The sequence below is a fragment of the Heloderma suspectum genome, chromosome 5 (assembly GCF_057233095.1).
Source record: "Heloderma suspectum isolate Gila_16-S chromosome 5, 16-S_ref, whole genome shotgun sequence".
Lineage (NCBI taxonomy): Eukaryota > Metazoa > Chordata > Lepidosauria > Squamata > Helodermatidae > Heloderma > Heloderma suspectum.
The window spans coordinates 189,886,828-189,905,371 of NC_139462.1; the positions used below are offsets into that span (position 1 = coordinate 189,886,828).

The following is an 18,544-nucleotide window of genomic DNA, read 5'->3' on the forward strand; positions in this document are numbered from 1 at the left end:
TCCAATCTTGGAGGCTCATCAAGAGAAAGAAAACCAACCAGGTAGATGCAGTTGCAGACGGCAGCGGGCAGTGGGCTGAGACACACATGCGCACATACATATGTGTGCATGCACATACACACGCACATGCACGCGCACACACACACACACACCTGCTCAGGCTGCATTTTAAATTCCCCACCTTTTCTGTTTTCTATGAAAATGGTAGCAATCTTACTCTTACACACAGGTCTGCTGCTATGACATTGCCCCTTGAGCTGCCATCCAACTTACCCATGGGGTTGTTGTGAAGACAAGCAAGCATTGTAAATGTCATTGTGCACTGAAAAGGGCTATAAAGTCACATATAACGATAAAGAACCTGGTCTATATGGCATATAGGGGGGGAGTGGATCTCAAAGGCTTCAGCATACATATTGAGATGGAAGATGCCATCACCATTGTAGAATCAATCTTCCATTAGTGCTATTTAAACCATCATCTACAGAGTGCATATTGAAACTCGAATTTAAGTATTTTATTTTTATGTACATTTCAATCTTTGTCACCTGGAAAGAAAAGATCTAAATACAGACAGACTGTAAATGTTGTAAGTGTATAGCTTTCAACGATACTTTAGCTGAATAAATGCTTTGTACAGAATTCAGTCTTCTTAAATGGAATTCACAGCTACATTGATAAAATGGATTCCTTTCCTTGTTTTGTTTTTAACCAATAACAAGCAGAGAGACAATTACAAGTTAATATTAATAAGCAGCTCAAATAACACGGGTTAAACTATGTACAATACAAACCATTCATACAAATGAAGACTAGGATATTGAATTTGTTACAATATTGTGTAATAAAGATAAGACAGACACTTACAACTTACAGGTCGCCTATCAGAATTGTTCTTCCTACATAGTGATTGAAGAGTATCTCAGTTGGCCTCAGTTGATTCTACCTGTTTGAAGTGACGGCTAGCAAAATACAAACTCATATGGTCTATTGACATGTAAATTCCAAATGTGTGCTCATCTTTATTAGTTCAACAGGCTCCCTCTGCAGAAAAAGGAACACCTGACACTACCTTGAATGTGCCCACTCTGTGCTGGAGAAAAGTCACTATACTTTGTTGTGTTCATAGAATGAGAAATACTGAACTCTAGACACACACACATCCCCCCCACCCCATTTTAACAAGCATTTATTCCTACACAGTATTATTTACCAGTACAGCTACTCCAGGTGATAGAATGCATGAGTGGGGATTATTGATTATCATGTATTCAAGACTTAAAAGGAGATTTCCATAACAGTCTGTGTAAGAAACCATTCTCTGTCTAGTTAATCCTTTTTGCTTGATGATGGGTTATCCTGAAACATTATATATCAGACAATGAAAGCCCTCTTAACAGGAATCTCAATAGATGCACGTTGCAAAGAGGGAGAAGGAGAGAGAGAGAGAGAGAGAGAGAGAGAGAGAGAAATTGTGTGCAGCATTATTTAAAATCCATAGTGATTTACAACTGGACTGATATACATGGAGCTGACTGGGCAGAAAATGACATTAGATTGGTTTCCACTAACATAGTTGCAGCCAGTTGACATCAGCAGCAGAGTGTAGACACATTCCAGGCAATAGCTGTGGCCTTCTCCTTTGAGGTAACAGCCCTGTCCTATGACCTCTTTTATTTTATTTTTTATTATTTTATTATTTGTTTGTTTACTCCTCAGGGTCCAGTCTCAGACACGTGGTCTGCTTCAACCTGAAGGGAAATAAGGCGTGTCGCTGTGATAGTTGTAATCAGGACACACCTTCTGTACTAGTTTATAATCTGTACTATAAAAGGAAATGTAAATACAGATCACTTTAAAGGGCTTGGAGCAGAGCCATGAGACGTGACTTTGGGTCTGTTCCTGATAACATGTTTTTGAAGGGTCGTAGTTGCAGAGCGTGTTCTTGGTGGCCTTGTCCACCTTCTCATATTCAATGCGGCAGTTGAAGGACTTGGAATCTTTGGCATCAATCACCGTTTGCTGTGCCAAGTCAAACTCCACTATTTTGGTAGGGGGTACCAAGCTCACAGATACATTCCCTTGGCCAGTTGAATTATGCCTGAAGTAAACACTGAACGTCCCATTGCCATGATCAACTATTTTCCCGGTTATCAACAGGTTTAACTTCACTGTCTTGATGTTGGAATGAAAATCGCCCCAGCCAAACATTTTCTTAAACTTCCCTGTCTTGACAATGGGCCGTCTCTTTGCTCTGGGTCGAGGCTCTTGAAGGTCCGTGGAGTTCCTCAGCCAGTCCCAGAGATCTTGCTCAGAATATGTTTCTGGGGCATCATACCGCAGGCTCAAATCCGTATCATTCTCCTTGCCACGAAAAGTCTGTGATAGCAGCCGGCTGATGGATAAGTCTTTGCTGCTTTCTGTCCATATGTGCTTTAACGTGGATTTGGAACCGCCTGTTTTTAGAAGTTCTGATTTTCCACCACTCGTTAAATTTGCACATGTGACCTGAAAGAAATATGAAGGAAAAGCTGTGTTTAGATATAGGTACACCTACTCCATTTTTTGCAAAACAAAGATTGGGTTGCAGGCCTAAATGTAACTCAGATGCATTTCTAAAACATACCATCAATATTCAAAACACCATGCTGTATATAATTGATATGTAAGTAGAAAAAAGTAAGCAATATAGATCTTTTTTGAAAGGGTTTTTATCCATTTGTCTTCTTTCACATAGGACATATTCCCAGTATGCATGCCGTTAGTCTTTGAAGGCATCTCCAAGTTGAACTTTATACTGATTTGGGCAATACCTGAGAAAAAGCTTGCTCCTGTCTCTTCGTCAGACCTGGCCCTCTTTCTCCTCCTTTAGGTGTTTAACCAGCCCTTATTTCTTTATTTCTTTCCAGGAAAACCTTAGCTTCAGCTTACCTGATTCTCCACCACCATCTGACTTTCTCCAACTCATTGGTCCAGTTCAGACAATCATCTAAACCAGTTTGCCCCGATTTGGCACCATCCAGATGTGTTGGACTGCAACTCCCATCATTCCCAGCCAGCATGGACAGTGGTTTTGGGAAGACTTCTCTAAACCACAGTTTAGATGATCAGGAATGCATTCCCTCCTCTCTCATCCTTTGCATATGAAAGGAGAATGAAAATATTTGCTTTCATTTTAGAACCAACTGCAGTTCCTCCTTTTTTACCAACTTGGGGCACTGTGGTTTGTTATAAGGAAAATTTATGATACATCTATATTTATATCTATATCTGTCTATCTATTCATCATCAGTCCACAGCATGGGTCTCTCTCTGAATCATGTACAAGTTTTAAAAGACATAGCATACAAATAATACAATAAAATCTGCTAACAGCCACAACCAAAATTCACCTAGTTATATGGAGAACTAAAACCATCTCATAAGGGCTAAAAATATAAGAGCCAATTATTAATATTGGTCTCATGTGATGCTAATTTAGAAGGAGAAACTGTTTAATGAATGTTAGAAGACCCGTCTGAACAGAAAAGTCTTTGCCTGGCATGGAAAATACATCAACATAGGCACCAAATGAGCCTCGTTAGGGAGAACATGTCATAAGAAGGTGGGGGCCACCAATGAGAGTCCTCTCCCTCCTAGCCACTCCCCACACTTCAGATTGAGGTGGTACTCAGATAAGAGCCTCCGTTGATGATCTAAAGACAAATGTAGGTATGGGCAGATTTCAACTCCTGATTTGTTAACTAACTTCAGCTAGAATACAAACCACAGTTCTGTGAGCTTGTATGTAATGCAGAACTATAGCTTGTTCTAAAGTGAAGCAGAAGCATTCACTCTCCACCTCTTGCATGTGAAGGAGGAGAGGAGAAGAGGAACGTGTGAGCCCAAGGCTCATTCACAATAATCTAAACCATAGTTTAGAAACTTTACAGAGCAATACTATGGCCACTAGACACTGTCTAGAGGGCCATAGGATATGCTCATTTCCAGGAACCGACCTTGGACCCACACTCCAAGGTCGTTTCCCAGAAAACCAACCTCCCCCCTTGTCCATGCTGCCTCTGAGGCAGCATGGAGAAGCCCCATTCTCTGTGCTCATAAGAGGAGCCAGGAGTGGAGAGCAACTGAAAAGGGGCTGGACTTGTTCCGGGGCAGGGAGAGCGGAGCTGCGCGTACAACACATCCAATGAGTCGTATGGCAACTTCCTCTCCCGGGCAGCCCCCCCGCTGCTAGACAGCCAAAAACGGCTGTCTAGCAAAAAATAACAAGGCAGGAGAGGTGCAGAGGGAATGATCCTCCCCTGCCTCTTCTGCCTTGCTTTGGATAGGTGGTCGCCTCCAAGTTCGGAGGCAGCCACTTATCTAGTTAGGATTGTGCCCTAAGATGATCATCTGAACTGGGTCATTGTCAGTCCCTGACACACCTTGTCTATGTAATGTAGATTGAAAGCCTTTTGGGTGGAGAAAGCAATGTTCTATGTTCTGTATAGAGTCTGGCACAACATTCATGGATTCGTGCCATCCAATCTATTCTAGCAGTATTTATAAAATCGTTGCCTGTGTCTGTTTGTAAAGGTATTTTCCCCTTCTTGCTTAAAACTAGAATAAAATATGAAACTAGAATAAAATAACCTGGCCATTGTAATATCTGAAAGGACAGCAAACTGGCACCTCAACACACAAGAGGAATAATAGGATTTTACTCAACTTATGAGAGGTGCAGATCAGTACAATCTTCATACCAAAGTTACCCACAGCACCCAGACTCAGCGCTTACTTCCCAATTTTCACAATGGCTCAGTGTAAGATTAATAATTGCCTTTCAAGCTGCAATCCTATAGCCTCTTACCTGGATATGAGCCCGCTTAACTTAATAGGACTTACATCTGGGTAGACATGTATTGGCTTGCACTGTTAGAATAAAAAAAATGGATGGTGTGGGTTTTGAGCCCTTATTTCCAAGAATCTGGGGAATCAAGATCATCACTGGATTTGCCATTCCCTGCCTCACCATTTATTTCTCTTGCTGTCGGGGCCACCTCCTCTTTTCAACAACAATAATTTCAAGGCTGCCTGCCTTATGGAAAAGCCAAGGCATTTGTGTAGCACACGGGGAGATCTTTTCTTTTACTGGCAAACACTTAGCTTATTTGCTGGCTGCTTCACTGAGAACTAATGGTGTGCTGAAAATTTATCCCACCCTTTTTTCCAACCCCATTCTCATTCAATCTGATAGAAAAGAAATTGCTTTCAAATAGAAATTCAAAGGTGAAGAAATCTGGGGGGAGAATTTGGGTTTCTTGTGCTTACCTTACTTAGGTTGCTGAGGAGTGTGCACAAGTGACCTATCTTTCATTGTACAACCATCTCTCCAGTAGCCTCCTTGGCTTCCCACACTTCAGTTAAAGCCCAAGGGAAAACATCATCATGAGGTAAGTCCTCTCATAGGGCTTTATCAGGAAGTATGAGTAGCCAGGGAGGCTGCCGAGCAATGGAAAGAGATCTAATAGAAAGAAAAAACACAGAATACCCTTGGCTGTCTTGCAGTGACTAGGCAAGCTCAAAAATACCACCAAAATAAATGTAAAAGAAATTATGAAACATCCTGAAAATGAGGCAGAACAATGGAAGCCTCTTTCAGGAAATTGGAGGAGAGACTTTGGCACAGCACTGGCTCTATCTTTTCCCTGGAGACAGACACTACACAAACCCCCACACACCTGCACTGTGGTGGATGCAAAATGGGGCCAGCCTGCCAACACAGTTGATGCTGTCGTCGCCACTTGCAGTGGCAGCAGAAAATTCACTGAAATTTGTCTTCCCAGAAATAGGGTGAAAAATTATGTGAGGCCATTTGCGCAAAGCTTCAGATTAGGCATATATGAGAACTCCATTTCTGTTTGTTTTTTACCTGAATTTACCCAATTTACACCTCTCAGACACGAATATGGATTCAAACTCAATCTCTGTTCACAGTCCGTTCATTTCCAAGCTTACGATGTGATTTGAGGACCCCCCAAAATAGATAAATGCACAATCGAAGCATGCAATTAAAAATGTGCACCAAAATCCATACAAATTTTTGTGCAAACAGAAAAAAATAAAGTTCATAATCTGATACAGAAACAAGTCAGGCTTCAAGGTGGAATTCGGATTTTCTGTCCATAACCTCAACCAGCTTACATTTTGCTGATTCCCTCATTCCTACTTCAGATCTGATCCCTCTTTCCCAAAGGAATGCTATAAGGACAGGACTTATCTCAAAATCTGGAATCTTTTCAAGGTGATTTCAAAACAGCAACTACCTAACAACTGTTCCTAAATAAATATCTTTCCAGCTGCTGGAGGGCGCAAGAAAATGAAGGAAGACAAATATGGGTATGTTTGCTCCTGGGAAGATTTAGCCAATTTTCCCTTCTTTTGAACTGCAAGGAAGATAAATACTGCATAGCATTTGATAGCAGGGTTATATCTGTGTCTGAGATCAGCACAGTGAGTGAGGAGAGAGGCTGTAATGAAATGCACTGATGGTGCACCAGTTAATGAAGCAGCAATGAAGATGTCACGGGGAGAGGGGGAAAGACTTGGAACATAATTCTTAAGCAGCATATAGGGAGCAAGAGCAAATTAGGAGGAGGAAGGTAGCTTAAAAAGTAGAATGGGCTGGTCTAGCATGAATCTGTCAGCAGAATATGGACCTAGGTAGTTAACTAGCCAGTCTCTTCACCCCTGCAACCACAAGCAGAATAGGGATGCTCGGGAGCCCAGCCCAGTGCATTCTGCTGCCCTCAAAAACACACCTCTGTCTCTGTCTTCTATCTCATTTCTAAACCATCTGTTTGAATGTTTTGTGCACCACAGGATCAAGGAACAGATTCTCTCAGTTATAGGATGGCCCACCAGAAAGCTAATTTTAAATTGAAACACTGGCTCATTTTAGGATTTATGAAAGTAAACTGCCTGTTACAGAATGAAGAGTTTTGAAAAGATTCTGGCTGGAACCTTCTCTTATAATGCTGAACAATGTCAATTGTGCACTACATTGGCATTGCATTGCAAGTTTCTCTGCCCCCCCCCCTCCATTTCAACACTGGCTGCTTCTTGACAGGCAGGAAAACTCACAATTTGTATTGATTTCATGCTATGCGTTTTGCTAAAAATACCCTCCAGCAGTTCACAGATATAAGGACTAACTTGGGACACCTTTTTCCCCATAACAAGGACTATTGCCCCAGCCCACCTCCATGCCCCCCACTGCCCATATTGCCAAAGTCTCCACTGCATCTTGAATTCATTTACTTTGCAATAGCTGCTCTTGCAGTGTTTTAAAAGCCAAGAATGTGGTTGATCTTTAGGTTAAAGTCTAAACTAGCAAACTAGCAAAATGCAATTAATTGGCCTGCAAAGCGTTATCAACAGGCACAAGTAAACAGTGCCTGCTTCAGGTTTCGGAGGGCCCTTGGGCAAGACCCCTGCCATAGGCCCCCTCCCTCTACTGCTCACCAGCATTGCCATCTACTGCTACTGGTGCTCCTCTCCCTCATTCATAGAACCATAGAATCATAGAATAGTAGGGTTGGAAGGGGCCTACAAGGCCATCGAGTCCAACCCCCTGCTCAATGCAGGAATCCAAGTCAGAGCATCCCCGACAGATGGCTGTCCAGCCTCATCTTGAACGCCTTCCAGTGTGGGAGAGCCCACCACCTCCCTAGGTAGTTGGTTCCATTGTTACACTGCTCTAACAGTCAGGACGTTTCTCTTGATGTTCAGCCTGAATTCCTGTAACTTCCTGTAACTTGAGCCCATTATTCCGTGTCCTGCATTCAGGGATAATGGAGAAGAGATCCTGGCCTTCCTCTCTGTGGCAACCTTTGAAGTCCTTGAAGAGCGCTATCATATTCTTGCCACCACCTGCTTACTTACCAGGCAGAGAGGCAATGAGCAAGTAGGCAGTGGCATCTACTGCTCCAGCTTCACATCACCACCGTTGTCTCGGAAAGCGCAAGAGGCATCTGAATGAGCAGGCTGCAGGGGCTGCCAGTGGGTCCCCTTCTGGAGTGTGGGCCCTCAGCAGGTGCTGGACTATACCAACCCTTGACACCGACCTGACAAATAAACTTCACCGACTGGGTCCTGTAAAATGGCAGTCTGTCCATTACACTGGCCCTTATTGTTCATGCATGCACACTTGCATGCACTAGAATCACAGATAAGATGCGTCTGTCTCTCCCTCCCTGCTACAGATGCACTGAAGAAAACTAGCTCAAGCAATTTGCACTCACAACTGGTCAATGAAGGAAAAAAGACCTGCCTAAAAGTAACATTTCCTAATGTCGAAGGTGCTCCCCCCTCCAATTCCATTTATTTATTTATTTATTTATTTATTTATGATGTTTATTTATTTAATTAATTAATTAATTAATTAATTAATTTCTATACCGCCCAATAGCCAAAGCTCTCTGGGCAGTTCACAAAAATTACAATGTTGAGATGGGCAGGTTGCCATTACAAAGAAGAACTCTCAAATGCTGTGACATGAAAAATGGAGTCATTCTTGCTCTCCTTAATCAACAAAAAATAAAAGCATTACTTTTAGCATTATACCCATCTTGTGAGCAGGCCTGGAATGTCACAGTGTCCAGAACACATTCTTTTCTGTTGAGATTTACCAGGCATGCAAGCATGAGACTTCACAATGGCATACCTACTGTTTCGGGGCATAGATGGGGTATGCTGGGATGGAAGGGCAGCAGGATGAGGGATACGACTCACTAAGCACCCTAGAGGCTGTGTAGATACCACACCATTAGTTTAAAAGAAAACCCTAAATATTTTATAGCAACTTATCACAATATGCATTGTAACTTGCTCACAATACAGAGGGCTGAAGATGCCTCCCCCCCCCCCCCGCCCAGAACCTGCCATTAATTGAACATAGATTCAGGATCAGGGTGCCAGATGGTTCTGAAAATGTTGCCAAAGATCATTACAGAAAGCAAGGTGATCTGGTAACTCTTTCACTTGGTGACCCGCATTCCGTCAATAATGAAAAATCACTGTTCGATAGTTGGTTATTTGGAGCAGCATTTTGACTGAGTATAATTTGTCCAAGGGCATATTAAGAAGATAGAGTATGTTTTCATGATTAGGGAATTGATCTGTCCATCTAGTTTCCTACAGCTTGAAGAGAACACCCCCATCTTGATGTTGCATCCATTTAAAGGCTAGAGACATTTTCACAGTGACGCTTGACTTCATTAAATGTGTATTTCATGAGTATTAGTCTCTCCTGGAAATTCCTGAAGGAAGAGTCAGTATTTACCTCAAAGCCAATGGGGCGGGGGGGGGGGAGTAAAGACATCCTTTATGTATATGCACCACAAAAACTAAAAATGCTGAAGATCAGATCAGCTTGGAGGAAATCCAGAATGGTATGGAATGCCTCTTGATTTCCTCACATTTTTCCATGTTACTATAAACAGCTTCCTCAACTAGGTGCCCTCCAGATTTTTGGACTTCAACTCCCATCAGCTCCAGCCACCATGGCCAATTGTAAGGAAACTTCGGAGTTTTCATCCAAAATTAGGGGAGACATGCTAAGATGCGGACCCCTCCAAAAATCCCAGCTGGGTAGCCACAGAATAATGAGTGTCTGTTGGGGGAAGAAATAGGGGACTGTGGGGAAAATGGGCATCCTAGAAGAGGAATAACTGGCTGGCTGAACAGGAGCATTCTGCACACCAGCATTTATTGCAGGTCCCACATATCAGTATCTATTAGCCATAACATGTTAAATGGAAACTCCACATTCAGATGTTGCATATATACAATATTTCTCTATCAACTGCTGCATTGTGTGAAGACTATCACCTTTATGTCTTGTTTCTGAGTTTCCAGAGACATCTGCCTGACCACTGTTAGAAACAGATTCCCAAAGTAGATTGGCTTTGATCTGATCCATCCAGTGAGGCAATTCTTGTATCCTTGTGAACCTAGGGCTTTTATCCCTTTTGTAAACTGGATTGTGGTTCTGGGTAGGGATGTATAAGAATGTTTCCTATTTGCAAGTCATATGAATATAACCCGTTTGCAACTCCAGACACAAACAGGAATGCAATTCTCAGGATATTTTTGTGATTTCCCAACCTTGCATTTGTGTTTGGAAGTGTGCAAATGTGCATTTCCATTTCCTATAGAGGAAAATCTGAATTTTTGGTTGGGAAAAATTCTATTATGTTAAATGCATATTTTTTCAACTGGAAAAATTGTGCACTTCTTAAAATGCACATTTTTTTGATCAGGGGAAAATACTCACGTTTGGGAATGCAAATGAGGTGAAATGAGATTTGAGGAAGAATGAGGAGCACCTCAATTAACTCAGACATTGCATGTTCACCCTCCCTAGTTCTGGGAAATGCTAGTTTTCATTTCTTCTTCTCTGCTAGTCTGTTTGTAATAGGGCTGTGCACAGACTCCCCGCTTCACTTTGGGTGCTGCTTTGGAACGTCTGAAGCAGTCCCACTTCACTTTGGACCAATTCAGACCCCATCTCCTTCACTTTGGATCCGAAGCGAGATTCAGATATCCAAATCATTCTGATATGACATTTTCCCATTGACTTGCATTGGAAAATAGGAACAGCCATAACTTTTCCATTTTCATCATATATACATGAAATTTGGGGATCTGTCAGCCCCCATGACTCCACCTGCCAAATTGCAGACAGTTTGGCCCAGAAGTTTTTGTGCTAGGTGGAGTTAAAATTTGATTTTTTTTCCCCAAGAAAAACTCTCAAAGCAAAGAGCTTTGCCTTTTTACTGTTTCCACAGAAGTGCATGAAATTTGAAGACCTCTCAGCCCCCATAGAGGGGATCCCACCTGCCAAATTTCAGACATTTTGGCCCAGTAGTTTTTGTGCTTGGCACAGATAAAACACTGTAGGTTTCTTTGAAGTGCAAATAACCCCTTTCTCCTAGTACTTTCCTATTCAGAATTACAGTCAATGACTTCAGGCTCTCAGTTTTCTTGTCTGACAGAGGCAGGAAGCAAACACAGCAACCCTGCCAGGCAGGCACATTGACTTGAACTAAGAACAATGACAGTTGTCTGATCTGACAGAGGCAGGAAGACACAGCAGTCCTGCCAGCCTGGCACATTGACTTGAACTGAGAGCAACGACAGGCTCCCCTCTTCCACTACAGAAAGAGTGCTGCTCCTTTTGTAAGACTGCTGCTGCCTGCACCAGCCTCCTCAAACAGTGTCCTTAGGGCACTGCGACTGGCCTCCGCAATCTGTTCCCCTACACCAGGATGCACTATCCAGACCAGGGGCGACCCAGCTTGGCTACCATTGCTGCTGGTCCCACCAGCACTTCACTCACCACCGCCCCTGCCAAGGCCCTGAAGATGCCTCGTATTGGGCTTGCTTTGCCACACAGTGTAGTATAAAATGTAAATAATATATGTTGTGTGGTGCTTTGCCCACTGTTTTTTTGAAATGTGGACTGCGTAGTGCTTCGCCACACACTGTTTGCTTGTCCACAACACAAGCATGCACACACATGCACACACACACACGAGCAAAAGAAAATCAAACACTGAACTACCTACAGGCAAAGAAGGGGGAGGCCTATCTATAATCCTAACAGAAGAGAAATGGGTATTTATTTATTTGGGGAATGAGATCAACAATGGGAAGGGAAGGAATACAGGAACTGAGAAGGGCGTGGTGGTGGTGGTGGTGGTGGTGGTGGTGGTGGTGAAGGGGAACAGAAAGTAAGGGGAAACTAATGGTTGAGAATTGAGAAGGGTGGGGGGAAGCTAAAGAACAAGGCAAGGAAAGGAAAACTAAAGTGTTTTTTAAAAAATGTTTTTTTAGAAATAAACAGTCAAGAAAAGAATGAAAGGTAAAATGCATTCACTAAAGTAGCACACTGTTTTAACTGTTTTATTGTTTTAGATTTTAACTGGTATTAGCTTGTTCAATGGTTTGATATGTTTTTAGCTGTTTAAATTATTTATTGTTTTATACCGTTTAAACTGATTTTATCTGTATGCCGCCCTGAGATCTTAATGATATAGAGTGGAATACACATACATACATACATACATACTATTAGAGAAGAGAGGGGGAGAGAGACAAAGAACCAACCAAGGAAAGGAGGAAACTCAAACTAAGTGCTTTTTAAATGTTTGGTATTTAAAATAAAGAATCTACAAAAGAAACAGAATAGTTGAACTGGGAAGGAAGAAGACAAAGCTGCAGTGTACACACACACACACACACCAGATCTAGCCAACTCGCTCTAACAAGTAAACCACCATCTCCGACTCTAGCCAGCATGCTCTCTCTCACAATGAAATGAAAGCAGGCAGATCTCTCCAATATATCCAGTATCACAACCACCACCACCACTGTCACTGATTGGAGACTGCTAGGTTAAGTTCAGCCCTAATTTGGCAACTAGAGTTGCCATTCGCCAAGGCTCACCATTTCCCTCTCCCCCTTTCCCCCCTTCATTCTCCTCCTTGACCCCTCCCTGCTCTTTCACAAGTCGATATATTGAGAGACATGGGAAGGTGCCTTACACTGAGTCAGACCATTGACCCGTCTAGCCCAGTATTGTCGACACTGACTGGCAGCAATGGCTCTCCAGGGTTTTTTAGGCAGGGTTCTTTCCTTGCCCTACCTGGAGAAGCCAGGGATCGAACCTGGGGCCTTCTGCATGCAAAGTGGGTGCTCTGTCACACTGAGCTATGGCCCCTCCCCTGGACAGGCTGTCTAGGAATGGCTTCAGCAGCTCTGAAGCTCTGAGGCAGACCAATTTGCCTCTGCAATGAGCCGCTTCACCTTGGGGCAGTTCTGATCTGCTTCGGATCACTCTGAGGAACCTCCGAAGCAACCCTCTTCGCTTCATTATTCGGGATTTGGACAAAAGCGGTGCACAGCCCTAGCTTGTAATACCTTGACAGTGAATATATGTATCTTGTCTGATAAGTCAAACATCTCACTTTCCTTTCAAATTTAGAACACATTATACAGTTAGGTGCCACATACGATGTGATCCAAATACTAAGTCAGCTGCATGACTTGAAGCAGATTCCCTGGTAGTGTTTCTTCCAACATTTAGGTTTAGAACTCTGGGAAGTGCTAAGTCGGAATGGGACTAATGGGAGAGATGCAAGTGAATTTATAAAGATTTGGAGGAGGATTGGAACGTTAACTGTATGAAATATCCTATTACCTCCTGCCGTCTGTTTTACATTTTTAGAATGAGTTTAAACTAAACTCCAGAAGCGCAGAGCCAATGTCATCATTACAGATTTTCCCTCCTCCTCCTCTTTGATAGATTATCATGACTTTTGAAAAATTCACAGCAGTTCCACTCTTCAGGGGATTAAAGTTTCCTTGAATAAATTAGGGTGGGTTAAAAATGTCTAACAGAGTTTTAAGGCCTCTGCATAATACAGGCGTCACAGAGTTTGAAATGAAACTCTAGCTAGGTAAATAACTTTTGTCAAGGAGCTGGTGCTCTGATTCTACACTCCTATAAGCCCTCTTTTATTAATATTGCCTTTGCCATTTCCCGTGTATGTGCAGAAAAGAATATCAAATAATGTGAGAATTTGCCTGAAAGGCCACTGAGCAACATTTTAATCAAAATCTGCATTGTGCTCCACTTTACATATGCCACTTGTTGAAGAAAATGCCCCTTTTCATCTAAGAGTCAAACTAAACACTAGGCAGAAACCTATGAAATAATATTGTCCCAGCCAAAAATAGCAATTCTGCTTTAAATAAATAGTAAATCTGCTTCCGTGCTTTTAAAATACAGCCTTATTAGTGATTACAGGATTGAGATGGATCTTATGTTAAGCTGCATTGAGGCAACAGCACGTATCATGTAGTCCAAGTATGCCCAGATGAGGCATAATGAAATGAGCTATCCTTCTGCTATGATGCTGGAGCCAAATGTCCCTTCTTTCCAAGATATGTATACTGCTTTTCTTCATAAAATAAACTCAAAAGTGGTTTACAAAAAAGTTCATTTAATACTTTGGGTTGGAATCGGACTTACATTGGAACATCTGTGCCAGTGGAAATGGACTTCCCTGGACCCTCCTTCCCACAGCAGCCCCCCTTCCAGCCCCCTGAAATGCTACACAAAGAGTCAGGAAACCCTGCTGAATGGGGTGGTGTTGGAGGGGAGGGGAGATGCTCAAAAATCAGGCAGAGGGACCTTCTGTGAGTAGAGCTCTTTGTCTCATGGAAGGTTCCTTCCTCTCGCAAAGGCAGATCCTGGATCCAACCCATCCCATCACCAATGTAGGGGAGCTGTTGCATTTCCTCCCCCACCCCCAGAAAGAAAGAAAGAAAGAAAGAAAGAAAGAAAGAAAGAAAGAAAGAAAGAAAGAAAGAGCAAAATGCTCACTATTTGGCTGCAAGCAAGACTTCTTGCCTATATAAGATGGCCAATCTATTCAGCACAACTCCATCTACGGAATGAAAACAAGACTCAGGGAAAGTCTAAGTCTTATTATCATTCCAGATACTATGCCTTGCAAACATAGGGTGGCCGCTTATGTGTCACCAAAAAAAGAGGAAATGCATCACCAAAAAAAAGCAGACAAAACAGGGCACCAGTTTGCATAATATTTGCATATGCTAATTTATATGTATAGATGCACATTTAGAAATGATGACTATAATTTAAATAGAAATGCAATATATCATCATTCTCACCATAGTGGGGAAAACCATGACCAGGTGAGCTGTGTGCCTGCTCAGTCTGCTGTCCAGGTGTGAACTGTTGATGGACAACTTCAAGGCCCCTGCTGCTCTTCCTTCTTAAGGTTCTTCATCTTTAAACTGGACTTGGACTGGATAGCCCTTCAAATGGAGGGCACCTTCGAATGGAGGCCTGTTCTCTGACAGCTCTTCAAATAGAGGACTACCCTCTGTAAAGTAGGACACCCGGCTACCCTACTTCTACAAATAATCACATATTAATTTGCTTTGTGGGCTGCCTGTGCACACCGTTCCATGAAACGGAGCTGCTGGACCCAAACCCAAATACCTGTACATAGCCCTCATAGAAGAGGCACTTCAGTATCCAAGGTACATTTGCCTACTGGGCATCAAGGCTGCAGCAGGGACCTCATAGTCCAGAAGGGAGAGAAGTACAATGACGAAACACTCCTTTGAAAGAGATAAGAGTTGCTGCAGGGACAGTAGTAGCTTTGTTCTTGCATAAGAACTTTGATCTTCATTCCTCCCCCTCTCATATGATAGCCAGGAGGATCCCATGGACCAGGGAAACCAAAGAGATGAAGAGGCGTATCTGGCATCAAACAGTGAGACACATTATGCAATCACACGGCAGGCCTTGGTGAGATAAGATGTACCTGTTTACAGTACGTTATCCTTGAATGTTTGGAAAAGCACCTTTAGGCAAGGAACAGCTTCCTCTCCCTTCCCCGTGTCCCCCTGGCAAACTGAAACCTAAGGATGTGCTTTGGGACTCTTAATGGCATAATGGAAGTCTGGCAATCCTGGTGTATATCATTCAGACAGAAAGAGAGAGCGCACTACATAATGAGCAGAGGCTTCTCTAGTCATTAGTCATTCCCTAGTCCCTAGTCAGGGACAGCTTTCTCCTGTGTAAACACAAGTCATTGAGACTGAAATGAATAGAGGCCCCCGGCTCACAGGAAGCTCTATGCACACAATGGACCTCTCATAAAGTTTTCAAATGGGATTTGCGGGCGTGTCCAAATTGTACATACTCTGCATTTTCATTTTCATTTTTGTAACATCCAAATTCTGAGGAAAGGCAAACTCAATTTGATACTTGGAATAAATCAGTAAATTTGCATATACTCATTTGCTGGTATAATCTTTGTTGCTTACAAGATTTATTATGTATTCATTTGTTACATTTGTGTGCTGCCCTTCTGTCAAAGCGCTCAAGGCAGTTTACAGGTTAAAGCAATAGTTTACAATCTAAGAGACAAGATACAGGAGGAAAAGGAATGGGGAGGGAAGAGGAAAATAAGCACATTCAGATATCTACTCTTTGATACTGTTATAATATGACAAGGTAGAATTTTCATTGCAGGACACCATTCTGCAAGGGGAGGAGCCAAATGGATATTGGTCCTAGCCGGGGCGATATCATGCCTCTTCCTCTGAAATAATTTAAGTTTTCAAAAGGAGGAAAAAGAAAGGAGCCTCGGCAGCAGGCTGTACTAAGGGACATGAGTGGGAAGCACCAGCCCTGCTGAAAGACTTCATTTTTTCCTCTTCCCTCCCCACTTCTTTTTCCTTATACATTGTGTCTTTTTAGATTGTAAGTCTTTAGGCCGCAGCTGTCTTCTTTTGCTGGGTATATTAAAGCAACTCTGGGAGGATTTTTGGCTGAAGAGCAGGGTAAAAAAAAATTAAATAAATAAATGAAGATAGGAAGGAATCAAATAGAGGACAATAATCACACTCAAATTTACTATCTCTTTGATTTACTCTTAGGGCGCAATCCTATCTAGATAGGGGGCCGCCTCTGAACTCGGAGGTGACTGCCTATCCAAAGCAAGGCAGGAGAAGCACGGGCGGCAGGGGGGGGAATCATTCTCTCTGGGCCTCTCCTGCCCTGCTTTTCCTGCTAGACAGCCGTTTTCAGCTGTCTAGCCGCAGGGGGGCCGAGCGGGAGAGGAGGCTGCTGTACGACACATAGGATGTGTTCTACACGCAGATCTGCTCTCCCTGCCCTGGAACACTCCCAGCCCTACCTCTTTTCAGCCGCTCTGCGCTCCTCTTCCAAGCGTGGAGGACGGGGCTTCTCCAGGCTGCCTTGGAGGCAGCACAGACATGGGGGGGTGGTTTTCCAGAAACTGACCTCTGAGCATGGGCTCTGAGCTTGGTTCCCAGAAAACAGCATATCCTATGGTCATCTAGCTGCTGTCTAGCGGCCACAGGATTGCTCCCTAAGTTTTGGAAATGCCCCATGTGTTTGGGTTTGGGTCCAGCAGTTCTTGGTAGTCACAGCAAATACCCCACCCCGCCCCGAAGTCAAGGTACATAGCATCCAAGGCTGGCTAAGTTACTTTGCCACCCAAGGCAGAAAATCTCCCTGGGAGTAAAAATGCAAATGAATAAACAAACAACCATTTGCTTCCCTCTCATGGCACACTGAGGCAGCTGCCTCATCCTACCAATGTTAGGGCCAGCCCGGTAGCCAGGGTTGAGTAACAAGGAAAAGTTCAAGATACTATTCTTAATGATAATATTGATCAGGTCCTACCTCCTAATGACCGAAATTCCTGAGAAGTCCTCCTTACTATACACCATGAGGTGCACACCCTTTTCAACTCTGAGGGCCACAGGAGGTATATGCTGGGGTAGTGGGGCCTCTCTGCAAAGAGCCCTGAAGTGCTGCAAGTGTACAGGACATTAATAATAATAATAATAATAATAATAATAATAATAATAATAATAATAGAAAGAAGACCTCTCAGCCACGTCCTACATTTAAAAAGATAAACAGAACCCTTGCCCCTCTCCCCAAGGAGAAAAGTATTTGAAATGCTCACCTCCCCAGCCCCTTTCACCATGGTTTTCATTTCACTACCACCCCCAATAATTGCCAAAAATGGAAGAATCAAAATATTAGCACAGCACCACCACTCACATAAGACACATCACAATGAAGACACCTCACTGCAAAAAGTCGAGGTCAGGGGAGATTACAAGTTGGGTCCAGCTACCTAAGCCAACTAAAATTTGTGGGCTCATGCTAGTAACAGCCCAAAAATGACATCTAATCCCCCGCTCCCATCTCAATAAATTATAACAATGTCTGAGAGATTTGAATGGCTTGTCTATATATCCAGAATAGTCATGTGGTACAGCACTGTTGGGAATACAGCACTTTCGGCTGCAGATGGGGATCTATGCATTCACATGCTTCCTCATGTTGAAAACACACAACACACACACAACTAGGATTTCCTGCATATAGAAAACTAGCCCATCAGGAGAGGACTAGACTAGAACTTTCTCACTAGTGTTCTATGTTTTGTTTTTAAGTGAAGGCAGTGGGGGGGTATACACAGTGCATGCTTTTCGATGTCGTGAAAGAAAGAAAGAAAGAAAGAAAGAAAGAAAGAAAGAAAGAAAGAAAGAGAGAGAGAGAGAGAGAGAGAGAGATTTCAGGATGCTGAATTCTGCATCAAGGTATTATCCTTCATGCTTGTGCACTAAACAGCAAGACATTCAGAGTGCACACAATCCTGCTTATATTCAGCGGAAGGGTGACATCACAGCTATGCACCAGTTGCTTTTACACAACATGCAATATTCCTTTTCCAGCAGTACCTTACCTAATTAACAGTGAGAATTAATAGTCATCAGAATTAATCAAATTCAGTATGAGAGTGCTTGGCTCAGGAGTGCTCTGGTTCAATTGCTACTGCCATCAGTGAGATCATTAATTTAAACTAGATGAATAGAAGGGCCTTGGGGCATTGACACAGGAATGGAGGGAGGCTAT

General features: G+C 42.9%; 1 protein-coding gene across 1 annotated transcript in view; it reads right to left on the bottom strand.

The window, feature by feature from the left end:
• Positions 1-503: 503 nt before the first annotated feature.
• Positions 504-18,544, bottom strand: part of NXPH1 (neurexophilin 1) — a 269,510-nt gene continuing 251,469 nt past the window's right edge. The window contains exon 3 of the mRNA XM_084860459.1: positions 504-2,508. Within this exon, the coding sequence (XP_084716585.1) occupies positions 1,747-2,508 (762 nt within the window). The 3' untranslated portion in view covers positions 504-1,746. The remainder of the gene's footprint in view (positions 2,509-18,544) is intronic.